Here is a 20794-nt window from a genome sequence, read left to right as displayed (position 1 = left end):
AGGCATTGGATATTTAAATATCCATCCATACAAAACATAAAGCCTGGACAGAAAAACGATGAAAAATCTGCCACACTGCCTTTAAGTCTTGTACAGGGACGGACCGATTTCTAATGTTTGCAAAACTTGTGGTACAACCCTTTTGTATTATAGCACATTTGCAAAGTTACTGAATATTTCTTAATGTACAATAGTATTATATATGTCTTGTTGTAATGATAGTTTGCTGTTGTATATAAATTTACATAACGTATCTGTATATTATTGTCTTGATGTACATTTACCATAATGTCTTGTGTGATAATTACAATAAAATATGATTAAACTAAGACTTGTACAGAATAGAAAAGGATGGACAATGTGTATTTGTATATTCACTGATGCATTGAGATGTTACATTTAAATCAGGATATTCCAAACATACAGCTAGCATATTCTTTTTTTCCTTTTTCACCTATCCTATTCATATTTAGACAGAAATATTCCGATAAATAAGTTCCCGATAAATAAACTTCCGCGGCAAAGTGGATGAACTTGCAATCTAGCAGATCTAGGGTTATGTCCTTGACTTATACGAAAGACACGCACATTTTTCTTAAATTTCAATAATCAAGGGAGAGAATTCTTGAAAATTCTCGTTAAAAGCTGATCTTGCTTATGTAGTTTTAGGGTACATTTACACTACTTAGTTATAGAAACGGCTGATTTGGCAGAGTGTACATCTTAGTTGTTCAGGGTTCAAGTCCCGGTCAAGCATTAAAGAAGTTATTAAACTGTTCCACTGTTCTGTTATAGAACAGAGTATTGGACTATGTATAGTAATCCTTGTCAATGAAATATCGATGAAGTCTTTTTTTCTCCTTGTTTGGATTTTATTTCCCTGCTTCTCCTATTATTCTATCATACTAATCTACAGTCAAGGTGCAAAATAACCACAAACAATATAAAGCTCCACATATTCATTAAGAACAGTAGCAAGATAGACCATGTTCATACCCTTACAAATATGGCAGAAACAAGAAGTACTTATAATCATGCATATTTTCTATATTTAACTTCCTGGTGATTTACATGACTATTGGATCGGATAAGTTAATTTGTTTAATATTATAAGTGATTATGAGTTTAGGTGCAAATAGGTCCCATTGATCAGATTATTCTTATACCCCAGAAGACAAATATAGGAATGTGGTCGGTCGATCAAGCGGTTTGTCATGTAATCGGTGGTTTGCGAAGCGAACTATTTCCAGGGTTTAGTGATTCAAACTTCGAATAGGTAATCACAGTGAAGTTTAGTTTTGCGAAACTTCTTTTGGTAGAAGGGTGGATGTTGACACCGGCACACCAATACCATCTTAAGTTTGCGAAAAGGTTTAGAGCGCCAGCCGTGGTCCAAAACCTTATGTTCAGCTTGATACAGTAGCCTATAACTAGTCCTATAAAATCTACTTGAAAAATGCATGTATTATATTGAACCCGCACGTCACTTGTTACTTATTCGGCTGCGAATTAGTAACGGATGAAATATCATCAGATGAAGTCGCAAATGGACCAAACTTATGTTCAGTATGATTTAGTTAGCTATAATAAGTCGTATAAACCTGATTCTGAACATGTCTGTATTATATTTAGCCCGTACGCTACTTATTACCTATTCGGACACGATCATGTAAAACACGAAGAAGCACCAGATGAAGTCCCAACATTATGTTCAGTAGGATGCAGTAATCTATGATTTTGAACATGTCTGAAATGTATTAACCCTCACATTACTTGTTACTTATTCGGCCGCTAAAATACCACCAGATGAAGTCGCAAATCGAACGCACTTATGTTCAGGACGATTAAGTAAGCTATGACAAGTCATATAAATCTGGTGTAATTTTGAATTATATTCAACCCATGCGTTACTTATTACTTATATGGGCACGAATATGTGAAACATGTACAAGCACCAGATGCTGTCCCAAATCTTATATTCAGCAAGATTCAGTAGCCTTTAACAAGTCCTATAAAACCGATTTTGAACATGTCTGAATTATATTGAACCCGTACGTTACTTGTTACTTACGCGAATAAGTAACAGATGAAATTCCACCAGACGAAGTCGCAAATCGAACACACTGATTTTCAGCATGATTAAGTAAGCTACAACATGTCATATAAATCTGGTTCTGAACATGTATGAAACATATGCAACCGGAAGGTTACTTATTACTTATTTGGGCACGAATAAGTAACAGATGTACTAGCACCAGATGCAGTGCCAAATCTTATGTTCAGCAGGTAAGAAAGATGCCATGTGTTCGGAACACATTTTGTAGGTTACAAAGTGTGTTACTAAATTATGTTGGAAAAAAATGGTGAAGGAGATGAGACTTTATCAGGTGATAGTGTCTGTTTCTTATTCGCAGTTGAATAAGGAATAAGTAACAAAAAGTACCTAGTTACTTATTCACTATTCGAAAAAGGAATAAGGAATTAGTAACCAATTTTCTCGTCATCATGAAATATCAATGAAATTGTTGATTAGAAAATACTTATAATGTCAAAATCATATTTTCTTTGGACAAATGAAATGGCAAATGCTAGTCCCCGTAGTAGCGTCATGTGGCGCCATCTTGCCAAAATATGTCTCTTTATCTATTTTGTATTTGCTAAAATATTCCTTGCCACTTACTTACTTTTCAAGCTACCTTTTCTTAAGTAGGCAAAATATTAACGTGAAATGGAAACGTTACGTCAAAAACGTCAAATTATAAATATGACATCATTTAAATGTTTGGCAGGCATATTGGGTTGACCATTGCTTGAATAAAAATCATTGTTGAACGGAGACATGCGATAACATTTTGTGTTTTAAATAAATAAAATCAGGGCAATAATCAGAACGCAATAACGTTCAGTCATGTTTTGAAAACAACTAAAAAGCTGTGCAATTCAGTTCAGTGTCCCATTTCTATAATATACGGTAGGAGCAGTTTTTATCCTACCGTCATACAAGATATAGCAAAAAAATCGGCTTGCCTAATAAACTTTGCTTTATCTAGTCACTGTCAAGATATCACTTTTGCGTGAACTTTTGAAATCACATATTTTATCACAATTTTGCATTGAAACCGTCACCATTGTATTGGAAATGTCTAAACTTTGAAAATGAGTGGTCAAATCAAAGGGTTTTATCACGAAACAAAAAAAGTTATTCTTATTTTTCAATTTTACAGCGCTCTAGCCGGAAATTTTTAAAACATTGTTTTTTCGAATTTTTCATGGAAACCGTTATCACTGTAGTGGAAATGTTCTAACTAAGAAAATGAGTGGTAATATCAAAAGATTTTATCCAGAAACAAAAAAAAAAAGTTAATGCATTTTTTTAATTGTATCCACAAATTGAATTGCACTTACAAGCGTCATAATGTGACCTCAAGTCTGCACGCTGTTGCTCTTTCGGACGACTTTTTTCCCAATTTTCTGAGCAGGTAGGGTAAATAGAATATTAGATTACTGTTTGAAATAATTTTAAGTTATTAGGCTCGTCTACGAAAACATATATGGCTCGACAGAGTCTCGCCTAATATATTTTCAGCAACTCGCATTTTTCAGACAGTAACCTAATATTGTCTATTTATTTGTTCGTAGGTGTAGAAATGCGTTAAATGGCGTGAACCACTGGTAATCACGAGTTGTATTGATCAATCATGTGTGATACGACAGCGTCTTAATGACTTTGGACCGCTTTAGAGGCATTGACGTTGCCTTAGAGACGATAAGTTACTAATGGGCATGTTCTGAAATTATAAGGTAGTTAAGTTATCTCATTCATTATGCACTTATCCATCATATAGTCAAATTCTAGCAAAATAAGACATAAAGATATAAGAGCACTTTTCCGGATATTTTCAACACCCCTCGTAGAAAAAAAAACACAAGGAAGAATGTACAACAGGAAAAGCCACGTTCTAAAAACGCAGCCTCCCCAAACGAAAACCGAGCACGCGGACGCGCACACAATCAACATATACACCCACCCACGCACACGCACACACACGCACACGCACACGCACGCACACACACACATGGACAAAACAAACAAAGTGCGCATTTTTGCTCCACACGACCTTATCATTATGTGTCTTAAATTTTGTCTTTTCGCTCGTAAGCTTGTTGTGTGTTTTTTCAAGTACTACCCCCATACCATTTAGTGTGTTTCCACCTTTTTGTTCATCTACTGTAGGTGAAGCGCTGACGCAATCATACAGTAAGCTTGTTGACCTTCTCTGTCAATATAAATTAAACGATATCTTTTTTGTTTTGTTTACATGACTAAGCCTTAGTAACAGTGTAAGGCATAATGACATCAAGTTAAAAGTATAAGGGAAATCCCAGCCAAAGTTTCTATTTTACACGGAGAAATTTACTTTAAGCATATATGTAATAATTACAAGACTATACGGTATTTCAACGTATCAATGGAAACAATTGCATGTAAGATCTATTTTCATGTATAAACAATTATTTTCTCATCTTAAAATTACAGAAGCGCTCGAAAAAATTGCATGTAAGATCTATTTTCATGTATTAAAAATTATTTTCTCATCTTTAAATTACAGAAACGCTCGAAAAAATTGCATATAAGATCTATATTCATGTATTAAAAGTTATTTTCTCATCTTTAAATTACAGAAACGCTCGAAAAAATTGCATATAAGATCTATTTTTATGTATTAAAAATTATTTTCTCATCTTTAAATTACAGAAACGCTCGAAAAAATTGCATGTAAGATCTATTTTCATGTATTAGAAATTATTTTCTCATCTTTAAATTACAGAAACGCTCGAAAAAATTGCATGTAAGATCTATTTTCATGTATTAGAAATTATTTTCTCATCTTTAAATTACAGAAACGCTCGAAAAAATGCATGTAAGATCTATTTTCATGTATAAAAAGTTATTTTCTCATCTTTAAATTACAGAAACGCTCGACGCATTAATCATATTACATTTGTTTGTATTAAATAATGTGTTGTTTTTATAACTTTGTTCAAAATTTCAGTAATTTGAAAAGCCTCCGTTATATTTGTATATTTGTTTTAATGGCTAATTAGATTGAAAATAAACCTATTCACCTTCAACAGAGCGTATTCTATTTCATTAGAAGTCGACCTTCTTTTTATGTATTTATTACATAGTTATTACGTTAAGTTTGTTTAAGTATTACATTATTTTTCACTTGAATGGAGTGTAAAAGCTGTTTGCCGGCCTATGGTATTTAAACGCTTTATATTCAATCTATTTTGATTTGAACAGATTATTACATGGTTTCTGACAGTGTATATAAAAGGACTATTTAGTGTACCATTCTTCTAGTTCTAATATACATTTCACATACTTTCACATAATTTATCAAAGCAAGAGAGAATGCGCAAACATTGAAACCTCTTGATTCATCGACTTTGTCTTCTTAAAGTCACTTGAACTAGACTTTAGTCCATATAACGTTATATTGACACAATGGCACAATGCAAGGTTACGAAAACTGTGTAATGTAGTGGATCCGTATTGACAACAGGACACTTCCGTGTTTAATTAATTTGCCTATAGTCCGTATGCGATTTCAACATTCTTCGGTATGAACGAAAAACTAGGTGCTCGTAATTGATACATTATCGTTAGAAGAATGTCGAAACGCCAAACATAGATATGTATAATCGCATCCGCTTTACAGGTATACGGGCTGAACTACGGTCCACCTAATTCATATATCTTCTTTCCTTCAATCTGCTTGTGAACATAGAATACTGAGACTAAGGCCAACATTTTTTAATTTTCTGGTTTACGGGAGCGCCGATCCTATTTTTTGACAAAATAAAAATAAAAGTCATTTTCAGTACTTTTATTTTCATTACCCGCTGACCGTCCATAATTGCTGCTGCCAAAATAAAAGTTTAACTATAAGGTGAAGGTTTTTGACCTAGATCACCAGACGCATGAAAAATGGATGTAAATTGTGTGAAATTAAATAGGAAAAATATACAAGTTAACAGACAATAATCTTTGGAATAAGTTGGCAGAGATAACAAGTATTGTAAACAAATTGGATCTGAATAGAAATTACAGCACCTAAAGCTCATTAGGAATAATCACCAACGGAAAATGACCTTCACTATCGACGCTGTCCAGACGTTGAAAAATCTGGCGTATCACATGTATGAGATTTGTTGTCTGTATATTATAATTGGACAACGATCAAATTCATGTGGGACCGTCAGAAAAATACCGAAATTGATTAAAAGGAAAGGAACCAAAGAAATGGCAAAATAGAAGAGTAAAAGTGAGTATCAACTTGTTAAACACATTTTTGTTTTTACTTTGAAGTCTTGAGGGTTAGAGAAGAAAAAAAACTTATACCACAATTTTCAGTAGCTCTGTTCAAAACAAAGTGCAGTTTCAATGTAAAATGACACATGTCCCTGCAAATGCTTGACGTGAAAAAAAATTTCAAACTAGTCAAAATAATTGGACAGTCAGATTAATGGTTGTTTAATATGTGTGACGGACAATCTAATGCGAGTGGAGATATTGTCCATATGAAAAGATTATCTCAATATTTCCTAGGATCGCGTCAAATTAGTTTGACTAAAGGTCAGCCAGGTACTGTAACTCAAAAGATAATTATCAAACAATTGAAACTCCCAGCAATATTCTCATGTTCACTTGAAGAATACCGATAAAATCTGTATGAAGATCCTTTGAAAGTACATGCATTTTTGGGACAAACATTCAGACACTATATGCCACATGTGCCTTTGACACTGAGGAACACATAATGACATATCCAGTAATAAATATTTTTTAGGACTCATAACTTACTAAGTCCAAGTCCCATCTCAGTGAAGAGTCTTATAAATCTCCGATACTGTTGGTTGAACATCAGCTGATAAGGTTGTTATTTTGTAGACATTTTAGCTGAACCAAAATTCAGATTTCGGTTTGTCGTACAATATAGGTGGCACTGGCAGTCGGCAAAATATAAAACAACATTCAAGCCACTGAAACTTAACCAAAGCCATTTAATTTTAAAGCCAGTATGCATAATATTTATCAATTCGTAATATTTGCTTTCTAGTATGACAATGCTTGTCTTTTAAGACTTTGCATCTCCGGCCAATTAATATGCATGTATGCAGGATGCAAACCTAATTTAAAAGTAGTCATTGCATATCCCCATTTTGATAGCAGTTTTTATTCATGTTTATATAATAAACATTATGCAATGTTCTTATGATACGTCAACTGTGGTATCGGTATATTTTATTATGAAAAATGTTTCCACAAGTCTGTTTTACTACAAAATAGATACATACAAAAACACAAATAATACATATCCTTGGTGGTTTTGAAAATGGCATTATTCATACAAGCTACACATAAGGAAAACAACAGTATACTGAGATAATGAGATATAAACCAGTTCAGAATAGTTTATTTGTGAGTGTGTATGCAATTTAAGCTTGCAACCTTTTGTTTTCTGTGGTGTATAAAAAATAAAAAATTGTATCCTTTTGGACGTTTTATTTTAAAATATATGGTCGACTGCCCAAAACTGGGATTTTTATTTTTATTTTTATTTGCCCCCCCCCCCCCCCCCCCCCCCCCCCCCCCCACCGCCATTTTTTTGAAAAATCTCCCGTAAACCAGAAAATAAAAAAAATGCTGACCTAATCTTCTATTCTACAGTCCCTCAATATTTTACCAAGGTCTTTCGTGTTACAAAAAGCACGGTGATGAAATTTCTCACAGACTAAACAATCTGTGGTCAATATTTTAATGGAATTTCAACAAAATCAGACAATGCTTTAATATTATCTTAATATTTTTCCTACACCAACCTAATTTTTAAAAAGTCACAATTATTCATTCTAAGGTATAGAATTCACCAAAGAATTTTGTTAGGATGCAGTAACATTATGACAACAGCAAAGTGACTGCTTTAAATCCATGAAAAGTGAGAACTCTGAAAGTGGCTAGTGGTGCAAACATAAAATGCTTGCATTATATTCTCATTAAGAAAAATTTACATTCTTCTTGCATTTGTGCCAATATCTAACTTTTGTTTTCACCCACTTTATCATTTTTCAGTGTCTTATATACATTCTATTCCAAACTTGGAAATGAACATGTTGAAAAGTTTCACCCAAACTGTGAGCGAGTAGCTTTAAACTGGGATAAGAAATGCTCTTAACCTCACAACGGATAATATTCTGCAAGTGTTTCTCAGTAAATAATCAGATTTGTACCGCGAAATATGCATGGGTTCTGCAGTCAATATCTTGCGCGATATTAGAGGCGCATTATCAATCAGCGAAAATAAGAACGAGGTTAACTTTCACGATGCAACGCTAAACATACTTTTGTTGCATATTCTTTTTACTTATAAAAATTAATGATATTTGGCTGAGTAAATTTCAAAATGATGTAAAGCATCCACGTTAATATTGAAACTATTTCAATTAAAAACAGCTAAATATATCAATATATCAATATATCAGTATATTATAATTTAAATTTCATAAATTTGATACGTTCAACGTGTACCTATAATGTAACATTTGATTTGAGACCCACCAAAACCTTGTAATCTGCTTTCTCCCACCACATGATCTTCGTAAAAGAAATACTGGTACAATACAGATAAACTACAAGGTGACAATGTAGGCCCTTACTGAATTAATGTGCTTTCATAACTTCATCTGCAAACGTACTCAGTCAGTTTATTTTTCAGTATAGTTTTTCAAAATATACATGAATGTAGAATCAAAGTGTGGTCTAAACGCAATACAAAACTACTGAGTGTGCTTATTACTAACTTCATTCAAGACCGCTTGCTTAGCTCAATAGGGAGAGCACAGATCTACGGATCGCGGGGTCGTGAGTTCGAGCCCTGGGCGAGGCGTATGTTCTCCGTGACGATTTGATAAAAGACATTGCGACTGAAATCATTCGTCCTCCACCTCTGATTCATGTGGGGAAGTTGGCAGTTACTTGCGGAGAACAGGTTTGTACTGGTACAGAATCTAGGAACACTGGTTAGATTACATAACTAAAATACTTTGTTGAAAAACGCGTTAATCCAAAACAAACAAAACTAACTTCACTCATTAAAGTGTTTAGAAAAAACAAATTGTCTTGGCCTTATATACGCCACTGTCACTTTGTAATTTGAAACTTGTATTTTAAGTAGCTCTAGGTAATTGCACTTTTTCATGCAAGTCATGTATAATTACTAAGATGGGAATGCAATTTTAAGGCGCTTCTTTAAAGGAACGTTACGGTTAAATTTATATACTTCTGAAAGTTATCGGTGATATGTTTGATTAAAATCAAATAACCAGTAACCATTGTGTCCAATTTGTAGACATCTGGCAGGGATACAAACAAAACATACAGATGTGATTGAGTATAGTATTGAATCTGTAGCTAATGATTTGATTACTGTTGGCACCAAACAGGAAGTGACTTCTCAGTACTACTTGAGAAAAAGTCCAAAATGTAGTCAATGATGTACAGATGATGTGTGATATAATTTAAAATAAGGATGTGAGGGTTATATTTTTGGTTAAGAAAAATTGCTAAATGTTAAATGTAGTGTGGAAAGATCTAGCACACTTCCATTGTGAATTTTCAGGTTTTGCTTGTATTCATTGAGTAAATATCTACAAACGCGTTATTGTCTCAACAGCATTCATGGAAGCATTTTCAGAGGGTGCTGTTTTTTTTTCCAAACAGATTTTTTTTTTTATGTAGCATTACTTCACCATATGTTTTATTTTTGATAGGAAGACATGTTATACTGACTGGCTGTACATATTTTTCATAACATCGAAATGCGCTAGAGCAAAAAATATGATGTCACAATTTTTACTTGAACGAATGTGTATGAAATCAGGAAGGAACAGAATTAGTAGACTTGAATACAATAAGCTTCCTTGCATGCCTACGTTCTGTTGCGTACAATCACAAACACACGATTCCGTCCAGTTAAACGGATCCTCAAATTCGTTATATTTAGCACATGAGGCAGTTTTAGCAGAAAAATGCTGTATTATTGCGTTCTATATTCTATAATAAACATTTAAATGACGACGGTATACACACTGAATCTAAATGACACCCAACATGTGTAATATGTCTGCCAGGTTATCTACGACTACTTGATATTAACTTGTTAGGCACTTCTGAATTAAGAAACTCGATATAATATCATATATTAGCATCGAGGCGGATTCTCCGGATACCCCCCCCCCCCCCCCCCCCGTATAAAAAATGTAAACACTACAAAGTTACGAATTTGGAGATAAAAAAGAAACTTTTTATATCGGATACGGATGACGTGAAAATATTTAAGCAATGTGCATCATGAGCAAGTTGAGTAAATCTTCAATGAATATATGGTGAAAGTGTTGTTACATTTTTGTTTCTTTGGGATAATGGAGTCCATTCAATATTTTTGTAATAGCATTCCGCTAAAGCCGGTGCTAGGGGAGGGGCGCGTGAGAGGTATTGCACCTTCGGATACCTCTAATGAACAGACTTAATCAAACCGAGTCTGCTATTATTGTGCTTGGTTGCTTCCAAAGGATCTTTTACAGATTTTATTAATGAATTTTTATATGCAGGTATAGATTTGACATGATCCAATCCAGCGAAATGAGTACGTCTCAAACAAAAACAGCTTTCTATGGAAAAAGGAAACACAAAAAGAGGTACGATGTTTTTGCTGTCTTAACATATCACTTTCAAATTTAACTAATATTCGTAGGATATCCAATCATTACATATTAAAATTTCAAACAGCAACACTGTATGATGTAATGAAAGTAAGATTTCTTGCAGTATTACATGTGCCGGATCACCTGAACCACCAGTCAAAAAATGTGAAACACCAAGAAGTGCCCGCTCCAACAGCGGTAAGCGTAATACATTTTCTTGCATCTGCTTACATATAATCGGAAACCTCTACTGTGTTATATTTAATTACTTAATCGCCGCCACTGTTGCACGGTTCGATAACCTATTTTAGCACTTTCGTGCGAGTATTGAGTTACAATGCGCCCTTGTAGAAGGTCGGTGGTGATCCTACCGTACCTGAATTGTTGTACACTGTATGACCAACACTTAAAGACAAAGCGTGAAAAGTACAAATCACCCCCAGTAGTTATGGTTTCCACACATATTTGTTTAGCGCTAGATGTTGTCGCTCTAAAACGGTTCGGTTTCCAATCCTGAAAAGATACATAAATAAAGTTCTCCAGTTCCGAAAGGTTCATAATATATGGTCGGTGAAACGATTTGAGGATTAAAATGTTTATGTTTTAAAACAAAATCTAAAAGTTGAGGCTTTGCATGATATTTTTGTTTCCGAACGGTCTCAAGAAAGTATAGGTCGTTTTCTCTCTTTAAAACCAGCAAAACCAACAATGGTATGTATAATTTCAAAAGGCAATATAAATAGATACTGCAATACCTTGTAAGTAGAAATCATTTATTTCAAACCCAATGTTCTGTATTATTTTCTTTTCTTTTTTCCAGATGACAGTGCTTATTTCTCTTACGTGGAGTTTTTAAGGGGAGGTAAATGCTCTATTTGTCTAGAACGGTGTAATAATAAGCAAAATTAAGCAGAAAGCTATTTTCTTATTCAAATTTTTTATTGAACTGAAAGTAGTTTGGTGTTAATTGCTGATTTGATGACTTAACTGTGACGGATTTGTATACGTTTAAAAATAATATCTTAAATAGTATTTTGTCACAAACCACGGTTAGCATTGTGTTTATACATCCTTTTATGCTCAATAATTGTCTGAAATTTTGCTTTCTCTGAAATAACCCCAGTTTAAGCCAGCTGTTATACAATATACAAAACATATGATTAAACAGAAAAGAGAACTAACTAGGCCAAATATTGTTTCGTTTTTATTACATAGCTTTTGTCTTTATACCAAGAGTTTCAATATAACTAATTCTTGCATGCCAGATAGGATTTTCCCGTGCTTTTGCTGATGCTAGAATATAAGAATCTTTCACTGGTTAAATTATTTTCACATTTATAAATTTATGGATCAATAGTGTGTAAGTGACGTTATAAACACTAAAATACCTTGATAGTTAGCCATTTCCTTAAAATTCAATCTGCCAAATCTTTTACAATAGTTTTTCGATTATAAATATTCTTAAGTTATGAATGACTTGACAATGACTTTCATATAAAATCAGCACTCTCTTCTGTTTAAGAAAGCATAATGCTTATAGTTATATTTCCGGCTATATTAAAGATGATGTGTCTGATATGGAAACACCAGTATGTGCAGACTTGCTTGATTCCATGTCTCAACATAAACATCAGGTAATTTACAATTTATATATACTGAACTAATTTAAAATGCAACACTTTGGCGTTCTGTCAGAAAATATTGCGAATGTTTGAAGTATTTTACTAACCGATTAAAGCTTTTATCTGTAATTTCTTATGTTTAATTTTGAAATCATTCGTGCATGCTCATGAAGTAAGTACTTTAGCGGTTATACGAAAAACAAGGACAAAAGTCCAGCAGGAAAAGACATGTTTAACGAACACAGTCCACACAATACCACACTGAAATACAGGTTCAAGGAAATGTAAACATGTACACAACGGACGAATACGTGTGCACTTGACATGAAGTAATTAAATTTAGAAGTAATACACATGCACATACACAAACCTGAAAAGGGAACACAATATTGCACCGACTTGGAGCTGGGAAGTTTGAACTTATTTACTGGCGCTAAATCTCACTCTTTAAACCCCACCATGTTCATATATTACAAGACAGTGTAAATGAAATTACATCTCACCAGGTGATTCCCTAACATACGTACCAAGTAACCACAAGAACAAATTGTAAATCACATTTATGCTTATTTAATGATATGTAAATCAATACAAATGGAACCGTAAAAGTATGTACTCGATGACTGCAGAAGCCAGAGTAACAAGAGAAACACCATTACGGGTAAGACGAAGCAGGAAAGATGCATGTATCAAAATTAGTCACTGCGTTGACGTGGATTTAAGAGCTAATTGTTCTCTTCTTTTTTCTGTTTTGTGAAGGATATAAGTACGGATTCTCTTCGTATCCATTACAAGTATCTGAAATCAGAAATAGATCCACATGAGGTTGAAGACCACCTGTACCAAAGAGATGCAATCGATAGTCAGTTTTATGAAACATGCAGGGAGACTCCAAACAGAAGCCGTCGAGTTGATATGCTGATAAAGAAAGTGCATTATGTCGCCCTGTCGAAAGATTCAAAGATTTTAAGACAATTTGTAGATTCACTACATGCGACAGACCAATGTCATGTTGTTGAGAAATTAGCTGAAATGTTTCCAGGTTGTATTATATGCATGGGGTAAAATCATTTTCAAATTAATTGTGTCGCGCTTTGTACAGATATATTATTTCATATCCAGGTAGTGAATTCGTACATAGTAAGGTCTGCACATCTGAATTCCTGTTCTACGTAGATATATTATAAATATTTGGAGTGCACATGTACATACATAAGATACATAAAGTGAGAAAATATAATGAAGCTAAGCTGTACAACATCTTCAACACAAAAATTTTGTAGGGTCTTTGCCAATTTGGAAATAAACATTAGATTTTTATATTTAATACTTTTACAGAAACCAGCTTTGAAAACGATCCGCCAGAGGAACAACTGACAGGATTTTTAAAAGAGATGAAGAGCTCTATTTACGAAAATGTGGAACCCAAATACTTTATAGATGACTTGGTAGAAAACGGAGCTATTTCGTTTAATGACCACGAAGATATTTCAGCAATTGCGTGCAGAAGAGACAGAGTAGCATGCTATATGAACAAAGTAAATCATGCCCGCAAGTCTGGAGGCGATCGTTCTCTAATGAGGAAGATAATCCAACCAATGATTCATGCCTATCCAAAGCTATATGAAGAATACACATGCAGACATAAAGAGGAAAGCATTGAAGGTAATATAATTTTCTGCCATTTCTTTGAAACCAGCTTTAGTTACCCACTTTATGTTATAAACGTTGTTCAGATGATGAATTTATCTTCACATACATTTGTACATCTATGTCCCATTGTATTGGAATACATAATTGAACCTCTAGAATAACGCGTCTTATTGAAAAACAGAAAGGGTAGAACGTGACTATTTGTATTTGATTATTTGAGTTATTTGCAGACTTTGAGCAGTTTTTAGTTGTTTCTACTACAACAAAAAAAGAGTTCAAGTATTTGAAAAATCTTATATCTTTTGCCAAAGTTCTTTTGAAACATATTCCATCCGTAAATCCCAAGACTGTACAAACTCGAACACAAAATCTCAGCTTTCTAGTGTAATGATTGCATATATACCTATCTAAACACACATGCAGATATTTCTTAATATGTTTGCAGTACCGCAGGTAAAAGTAGGCTCTTTAGTCCGCGTAAGATGTCACATCAAAGGAAACAAGCAGCAGGCTCTTCTTCGACATATAGAACGGAACTGCGTAAAAACGTTTTATGAAAATGCTCCTAACTATGAAGAATGGTTGGAAAATATAGTAGAGGAATGTAGATGCAGTTTTGAGAAATTGACAATTTCGTCAGTTGTTATCCACCTCAGAACTACACAAGGAGATTCTCTCTATCGGGTTTTCAAAGCCTGTAAAGAAGGTAAAGCTTTACAGTGGCTATTGTCACTACTGGATGAGCATGATATGACAGAACTGAAAAGGTTAGGTCCGACTAAGCTTCAAATAAAGATAGTGGCTGATGAAAACGGAAATGGGGACAATTTACATCAAGGCCAAGGTAATGTAGACATTAATTACTTTTTAATAAAAAATAACATATTTTGAATAAATACGTTGGTGAGAAACATACTGGAATTTTCAAAAAGTACATTATGATTTGAACTGAATATAAATTGAGATACTTGCGTTTAACTAAACCAGTTTTAAAGAAAACCTGTCAATAATTACTGGTGCATGTATTTTACAATACATATTATAGCTTATCGTATGGATGTTTCCTTTTCTCCTTTTCAGACTGTCTTTGCGTAATTAACAGAAACAGCATACTCAAGAACTATAAGTTGTTTCCAAAACACGTACATGACATAGATAAACTAATAGAGCTGATGTGCGAACAGAATTTGCCCGGGAAGGAGCAGCTGGTGACTTTAAACCAGTTCAAAGCAGAGAAACGAAACCAAAAGCTCTTCGATTTTCTCCTTCAGAAGGAAATTCCACAAATATATTTTTGTGTCCTACAAAAACACATACAGAAGTCTGGGAATTCTGCTTTTCTTCAAGAAGTTTCACAAGGTTGTTTAAAACAATATATATTCAAAACTTCAACACCAAGATGCTTATTTTATATAATACATGGTTAAAATTTTTAAATCATTTTTAGAAATCAAGTAGTAAGTTGCAACAGGTTCATAAAGGTCTAATTTACTGATAAGGAAACTATGATTCACTCATTTAACCCGAAACACAATCTATAAACGATCGTTTATCATGCGATGAATGAGAAGAACAAAAGAAATTGCTTAGTACTATGCATAAAAATTGCTGCTTAACGATATTTGAAAACACTTTTATAGTATATTTCAATGTATGAATAAATTGTGTTAATAGTCAAAATTTACCAGTTATTAAGGAAAAACGATCTTCTTTCCAGATGATATCGAAGATACAATGTCATTGAGCATTTCTGATATTTTGGAACATGAAGATTATATAAAGGAAGAAATTGACATTAGGTATTTTACTCCAACAATTTTCTCAAGAGAGACTAAGACTTCAAATCAGCTGCAAAGAGAGCTACAAATGTGCAAATCAAGAAGATGTCGAATCGATTTGCTTCTACGTTATCTACAAGAAGAGGATGATATATCCTGGTTTTGGGATCAGTTGAAAGTCTCACAGAAATATATATGGAATGCAATTTTGTCCAGCAAGAAAAGCAAATATTTATCTGAGAGAGGTAACTATGTTAAAATGTAGGAATATATAGATGTGTTGGTCGATACGTTTGTCAGTCGAAAGACTAAATACTTGGCTTTGATTGAATTCTTGTTCGGCATACTTACAGTGATTTTTCAGTAGAGATAATGGTAAAACGTTTGATTGCTATGACCTTTTGATACTCCGTATAGATTTGAGACTATATGTCAGTAGACATGAGAAAATTGCCTGGAGATAAGCCTCTGTTTCTCAAGCTAAAAGTGTCTATACTTTGCACACCTTTTTACGTGCTAAAATCCAGATATTCACAAATTTGGAGTGTTAATGAACCTGATGTCAAAAACCCAATTGCCTTAACGGTTTTAGTTAAGGCATATTTCTCTATTCAGAAAAAAATGTTTTAACAAAATGCAAAAGTGATTAAATAAACGAAACTGATTTTGTTGCATAAGAAATATTTCGTTATACACCGTTACTTGATTTATCTATTTGCTTTGAAAACATGAGAAACAAAAGTTTAATCATAGAATGAATGATTTTTTCGTGTTCATGCGAAGAACAAAATAGATCGGCAATCCTAATCGCGCGCTAGCGATTATTACATTGCATCCTGTTCTTCGTTCTTGCATGACGAAAAATAGTTCATTTCTTATATTTACATTATTTCCTTTCTTTGTAAAACTATATTATGAAATGCATAAATTTATAGCAATTTAACATTAAGTACCTCGCCCTTTCTTTTGCGTTCTACAAGAGTCAAAAGTTCAATGGCAAAGATGCGATGTAAAATTCAACTAAGTACCGTTGTGCAATTTATGCATGCAAACCTGTAATTAACTTATGGCTATGGACATATTTGAAAAGTTATACTAATTAAACGTTACTATATATTTGTTTCTGCTAGATCTGCTTGCTTTTAACATACTACTGAACGACCGCATCGTGGACGAAATCGACCCACTTCATTTGAAAACTTGGATGAATGACCTGACGATCCAGAAACTACACTTTTCTGATTTTGAAAGAGTATCAAGTCGAAGAACAAGAGCACAGTGCATGATGAACAGGCTTTCTGTGGATACTGTGGGTCTAGTTATCATGGCTTTGAGGCGGAGCGGTTATGAACATGTAGTCGAAGAGATTAAAGCTGGTACTTGAAATTTATTAATTGAATCAAATAGTTAACTATTTAGTGGATGAGCACACTAGACAAAAGAGATACAGCAACAATTAATTCATTAAATGCTTTAAAGAATTCATTTTTTGTTTTGTTTCTGTTGGGTTTAACGTCAGACCGACACAGTTATAGGTCATATGACGACTTTACAGGATGACGGTAGAGGAAGACCCCAGGTGCCCCTCCGTGCATTATTTCATCACGGGCGTGCACCTGGGTAGAAACACTGACCTTCCGTGGGCCAGCTGGATGGATTCCTTTCATAAAGAATTCAACGTCAGGAGCGAGGTTTCAACCCATATCGGTGAGGGGCAAGTGTTTTGCGGTCATTGCCCTTAACCACTCGGCCGCGGAAGCCCCTATATTTATTGTAATGCTAATTTTGACACAGGCAATCTTTCAAGTTTTATACAATTGCATCGTATGGAAATTTAATCATTCGTATCAACATTAATACCTTAACCAAACCGATTAGTCCTTTCTTTAGGCTTTTCTGCGAAATACTGGAATCGATATGTGAAACAAACTTGCCATTTTCATTGTTTCAAATCAGTGAAAATGTCAATTTTGTTTTTCACTAGTACGGAACTGCACTCAAATGCGAAATAATATGAATTATAAATAATCAGAAACTCTTTGCAAAATGTACTTCATTAAGGTACAGGTAAGATGTCTGTAAATACCTATAAGAATATAAAGATATATGCTCTTTCGCAAGAACTGGAAACTTCAAAGAACTAATTGACAATTTTACAACATAGATATATTGACGCCGCGACATTATGACGTCATGACGCAATGCATGTAACTTTGCGTAGGTAGAATGGGAATAATTTTGTCAAAACGATTGAAAATCTTAAAATATATTTCACACGTGAACAACATGATTTATATTTTCTCAATATTGCATATGGTGTTCACTCGGAGAAATATGTTTCAATCTTACATAGAAACAAACAAATATCCTCTTTATCTTTTGCAAAGACGTCACCGTCAGCGTCTTACTTACTCCACAGTCCTGTTTTTAAATAAAAATGCGAAAGCCTTCAAACTTACTATTTATTTTTGGTACTCTTTCCATTACTTCTCATGAACAGACTCCATCAAACCGGGTCTGCTATTGTTTTGCTTGGTTCCATTATGTGCTTCCAAAGCATCTTCGTATACATATTATTAATATGAAGAACGTCGTTGTCAATTAGTCTTAAAGCCGTTTTTGATATGTCAACAATAACAAATATATATAAATATTCAAATTGTTGACATACCATTGTTTACATTTCGTTGTCATTTGAAAATAAAATTATTTATTGCTCTCTGTTAAACCCTACCTAATGCCGCGTTAAGTGCATGACTCAAATTTTGTTACGACCAAAAGAGCATATATATTTTATCTACTGTTTAGATTCAGCATTAAATGAATATTTGACAAAATCGTTAACATATTATACACTCGGCGAAAGTCGTAAAATAATTTCACTCGCTGCGCGTGAAATTATAGTCCGACATAACCGCCATTGTCGTAAATAGGTAAACATCATTTTGCACAATATTCTTGATTATTTCACGCATATATAAATAGCATTACATCTGATTTTTAATCATTCCAAAAGCTTATAAACTAAACAGACGTATAAATTAGTAGTTATCTGACACAGCGACGAAGTGTAGGACTCTTTACCGTAAATAGAACAAATACCTACATATGTTTTCCAATGTTAGGCAGCTCATTAACGATGTTTTTATGATGTCCTGGATTTTCAGGTTCCTTATCAAATAGATATGAATGTCCTAGGTTGTTGCAAAGAATGCAAGAAAATAAGTGTGTATTCCACTATCAATTTGAAATGAATTTTGATCTGCCAGAGTACGACTGCAAGTATTACTATACCAATCTAATCTAAGCTGAGCATAAGGTGACCAGCATCTACCAGTGTCAGTTTTAGTATTTGTTTGTGTTTTTCATAGCAAAATGACAAAGATTCACACCAAATGCATCAAACCAAAACAAGTATTACTGCTTGTAAGGTCAAAGTATAACTAGCAGTTTTCAATCGATCGCATTGAATTATTGTCTTTTATTAAAACAGTTGATTAGTTTAAGACATCTTTGTAAAAATCAGACAGTTACACCAAAGATGAAAACAAGCAGGAACTATGTAAACCCTGATAGTTTCTTAATCAGTGTATTTTGAATTAGATTTATATGTGTATCTTAATTTAGACTTCGTAATTATGTACAAATATTGTGTGAAGCAACTGTATTCAAATTACATTTTTAAGTTTTATTAGTTTATATTTTACTTCCCATTAAATAATTGTTTCACTGCGTAATAAAGAAAATATCTATAATATTATAGCAGTCTGCTTCTATAATTCAAATACATATACGTTTTGTTGCATTTTATTTACTTATTAATACAAAGTTAATGAAAGTATTAAATGTATTTTTATTCAGATACTTTACCCCAAACACTGTCTGGTACTGAAGGAGCAGTTCATAAAGATGTGGATTTTTGCAATAAAACATCAGCTTCTGTACAATATCCAAAGCCAAACGTTTCTACGATAGGCTATAAAAGGTAAGATACAATTGTTTTATATTTCACTTATTTTAAACACATTTACATGTAAGTTATCTACTCTAAACAGAATGTGCCTAACTTATTTGTAGGCTGAGTGTTACTAGTTTTAAAATCACCCTGTATTATAAAGTTTATTACTAAAATATTATACATCTTGTGATATACAGTTATATAGAAAGCTGGCAACGATTTGTAAAATGTAAATGATATGCATAAGCCTTACTTTAACCAAACTGCATTCACCTAGACTCTGAAGATGTATGAATGTTCAGTAGTTTGAGAAGTAAGTTATTAAGGAGTGGTGCGAATACGAAGTAACCTATCAAACGCTTGAATTCTATCCACAAACTGAAATCACTTACACTCGGATCGAAGATGTGACTAAACACACTTGCTAATACACATTACAAGCAGTTACGATAGACGGCTTGCCAAACAACCTTAGATCATTGAAAAATGAAAATAAAAGCATTAACAAGACCACAAAACTTGTTAAATAATAAAATGAAACGCTGTCCTGTAACTTTCTCTTCTATATAGCTTTAACAAATACGTGCTTCTTTCCTTTGCATCATCCCTTCAATTTCAGGCAATTGAGCAATGGATCTGTAATGGACTCGGAAAGTGGTATATATTCTGGGTCGGAAGGTGTCTTCTCAAATACGGAGGTTCGAGAAATCACAAATTTTGAAGACGAGGGCATTGGTTTGGGGACTTCAGGGTCCGGTAAATGTTATTTGATTGGACATTTTGTATCCTTGGTCTCTGCGGCCAAGTTGTCATGGTCAATAAATCAGATGAATTTAAGCTAAATTATAAACTGTACGAATCTGTTTTGAAATTGCTATCTAATAATATTAACAACAGTGAAAGTAGGTAAGAATATCAACACTTTAAGTTTTCTGTTTGTATTTTACAATGTCACGCTCTTTGCAATGTACATTGATTTATCTTTCTCCTAGTCTTTCATGATCAATCCAAGG

The 20794-nt window shown here is 33.5% G+C and overlaps 1 protein-coding gene across 1 annotated transcript; it reads left to right on the top strand.

Moving 5' to 3' along the window:
- Positions 1-4351: 4351 nt before the first annotated feature.
- LOC123562870 (uncharacterized) lies at positions 4352-19278 on the top strand. The gene is made up of 12 exons (XM_053537097.1): positions 4352-4485; positions 10678-10764; positions 10895-10968; positions 11591-11632; positions 12334-12404; positions 13152-13434; positions 13731-14057; positions 14491-14889; positions 15126-15404; positions 15763-16068; positions 16954-17199; positions 18991-19278. Coding segments are annotated over exons 1-12 (2256 nt in total). The 5' UTR covers positions 4352-4483; the 3' UTR covers positions 19131-19278.
- The last annotated feature ends 1516 nt before the right edge of the window (positions 19279-20794 follow it).

This window comes from Mercenaria mercenaria, chromosome 2 (assembly GCF_021730395.1).
Source record: "Mercenaria mercenaria strain notata chromosome 2, MADL_Memer_1, whole genome shotgun sequence".
In the NCBI taxonomy this organism is placed as follows: Eukaryota; Metazoa; Mollusca; class Bivalvia; order Venerida; family Veneridae; genus Mercenaria; species Mercenaria mercenaria.
The sequence above is the reverse complement of the archived record's forward strand: the minus strand, read 5'-3'. Positions and strand labels throughout refer to the sequence as shown.